Source organism: Alligator sinensis, unplaced genomic scaffold (genome assembly GCF_000455745.1).
Source record: "Alligator sinensis unplaced genomic scaffold, ASM45574v1 scaffold1359_1, whole genome shotgun sequence".
Taxonomy (NCBI): domain Eukaryota; kingdom Metazoa; phylum Chordata; order Crocodylia; family Alligatoridae; genus Alligator; species Alligator sinensis.
The window spans coordinates 49,833-51,215 of record NW_005843563.1 but is presented as its reverse complement, the minus strand read 5'-3'; the positions used below and the strand labels follow the sequence as shown (position 1 = coordinate 51,215).

Here is a 1,383-nt window from a genome sequence, read left to right as displayed (position 1 = left end):
TGGCTTTAGCCCAGAATTTCCCTTCCCCGTGCTTCAATGTCAAGGCCTGGGCATGCCTCCCCTTCCCTGTGTGCGCCCTGCCTTCCTGCCCTTGGGAGCCCCTATCTCTTCTCCCTTGTCTCCTTCCCACTCCCCACAGTGCCCAGTGCACGACCAAGCTCACCATGATCTTCTGTAGCAGGACCACTTTGCAGGTCTCCGGCTCCAGGGTGTCCTCTCCCCTCTGCTTGGTGGCTCTGCAGAGTGTGGGGATGCCGAGAAGGAAGTGCTCTCCATGCTCCTTGTCCTGTATCCCCCCGGAGCGGGATAGGACGAAAGATAGGGTGTTGGCCAGGGACCTTCCCATCCTGCCCAAATCAAATGTGGGACTAAGACCCCTTGGATGCCCCCCGTTCCTTGCACTGGTCTCCTGCTGGGGAAGCAGAGTGAGAAGCAGAGGCAGCATCTGTGATGGGAGGCTGGCTGTCAGACCAGTGCACACAGGTGGATGTGTCAGAGCCTGTGGGCTGAGTGTGTCCACTGGGGAGACCTGGGTTCATGTGGTATGACTGCCGTAAAGACTGAATGTTGGGAGTCAAGGGTGGTCTTGGTGCCAGTTCCCTTAGGGGACTTTCCTACCTTTCCTTGGCCCTGGAGGTGCAGTATGATGCCTGTGACTCCTTGGCCCTGGAGGTGCAGTATGATGTCTGTGAGGACTTCTTTCTCCAGCAGCATCAGGTCTTCACCCTCCTGCTCTTCTTCTACCTCCTCACCTGGCCGGTAGGGAATCACTTCACAAGGATGAAAAGGGAGAGGGTGACTATTGCTGCAGTTTGGAGGGTGTAAAGGAGCACAGGGGGCGCAGAGATGCTTTCATCTTCTTTCTGCATCCTAGGGCCCTGTGCCAGAGTAAGTAGCACACAGCCTCCCCATGTGCTGACTCTACATTTTCAACCTCATGCCCCCATTACTAAGGGGGACCAGACTGTCCCTATTTCCTTCCCCCATTACTAAGGAGGACCAGACTGTCCCTACTTCCCCGGCAGGTGCCAGCCCCTGCACTGACCATGGTTCAACCCCCTAAGTCAACCCCCACGGTTCTGCCTAAAGGGAATGGTGCCCATGACACTGGGATCACTGGAGATGTGTGGCTCAGGCCGTTTGTCCTGACTAAGATTCGACTGCGTAATGCCAGGGATGGATGGATTGGTCTGAGTGAGCGCATTGTCCCCAGATTTTTGGCACCCAGGCTGTCTCCTCACCTTTGATCGTGGTGCCATAGGGTGGGTTGCTCCTGGACTCCACAGAGCTCTCAAGGTCTCCCCGGAAGGAGCTGGAGCTGAGGCTGGGGCTTGGGCAGGGCTTGCTGACCTCCTGCCCCAAGGAATCTGGGTCCCCCTCCAT

General features: G+C 57.1%; 1 protein-coding gene across 1 annotated transcript in view; it reads right to left on the bottom strand.

Annotated features, from left to right (window-relative positions):
• LOC106723324 (maestro heat-like repeat family member 5) overlaps positions 1-1,383 on the bottom strand; it is a 3,343-nt gene extending 1,960 nt beyond the window's left edge. The window contains exons 1-3 of the mRNA XM_025195533.1: positions 1,242-1,383; positions 658-770; positions 164-286 (exon numbers count right to left, since the gene is read on the bottom strand). Coding sequence (XP_025051318.1) covers positions 164-286; positions 658-770; positions 1,242-1,383 — 378 coding nt within the window. The remainder of the gene's footprint in view (positions 1-163; positions 287-657; positions 771-1,241) is intronic.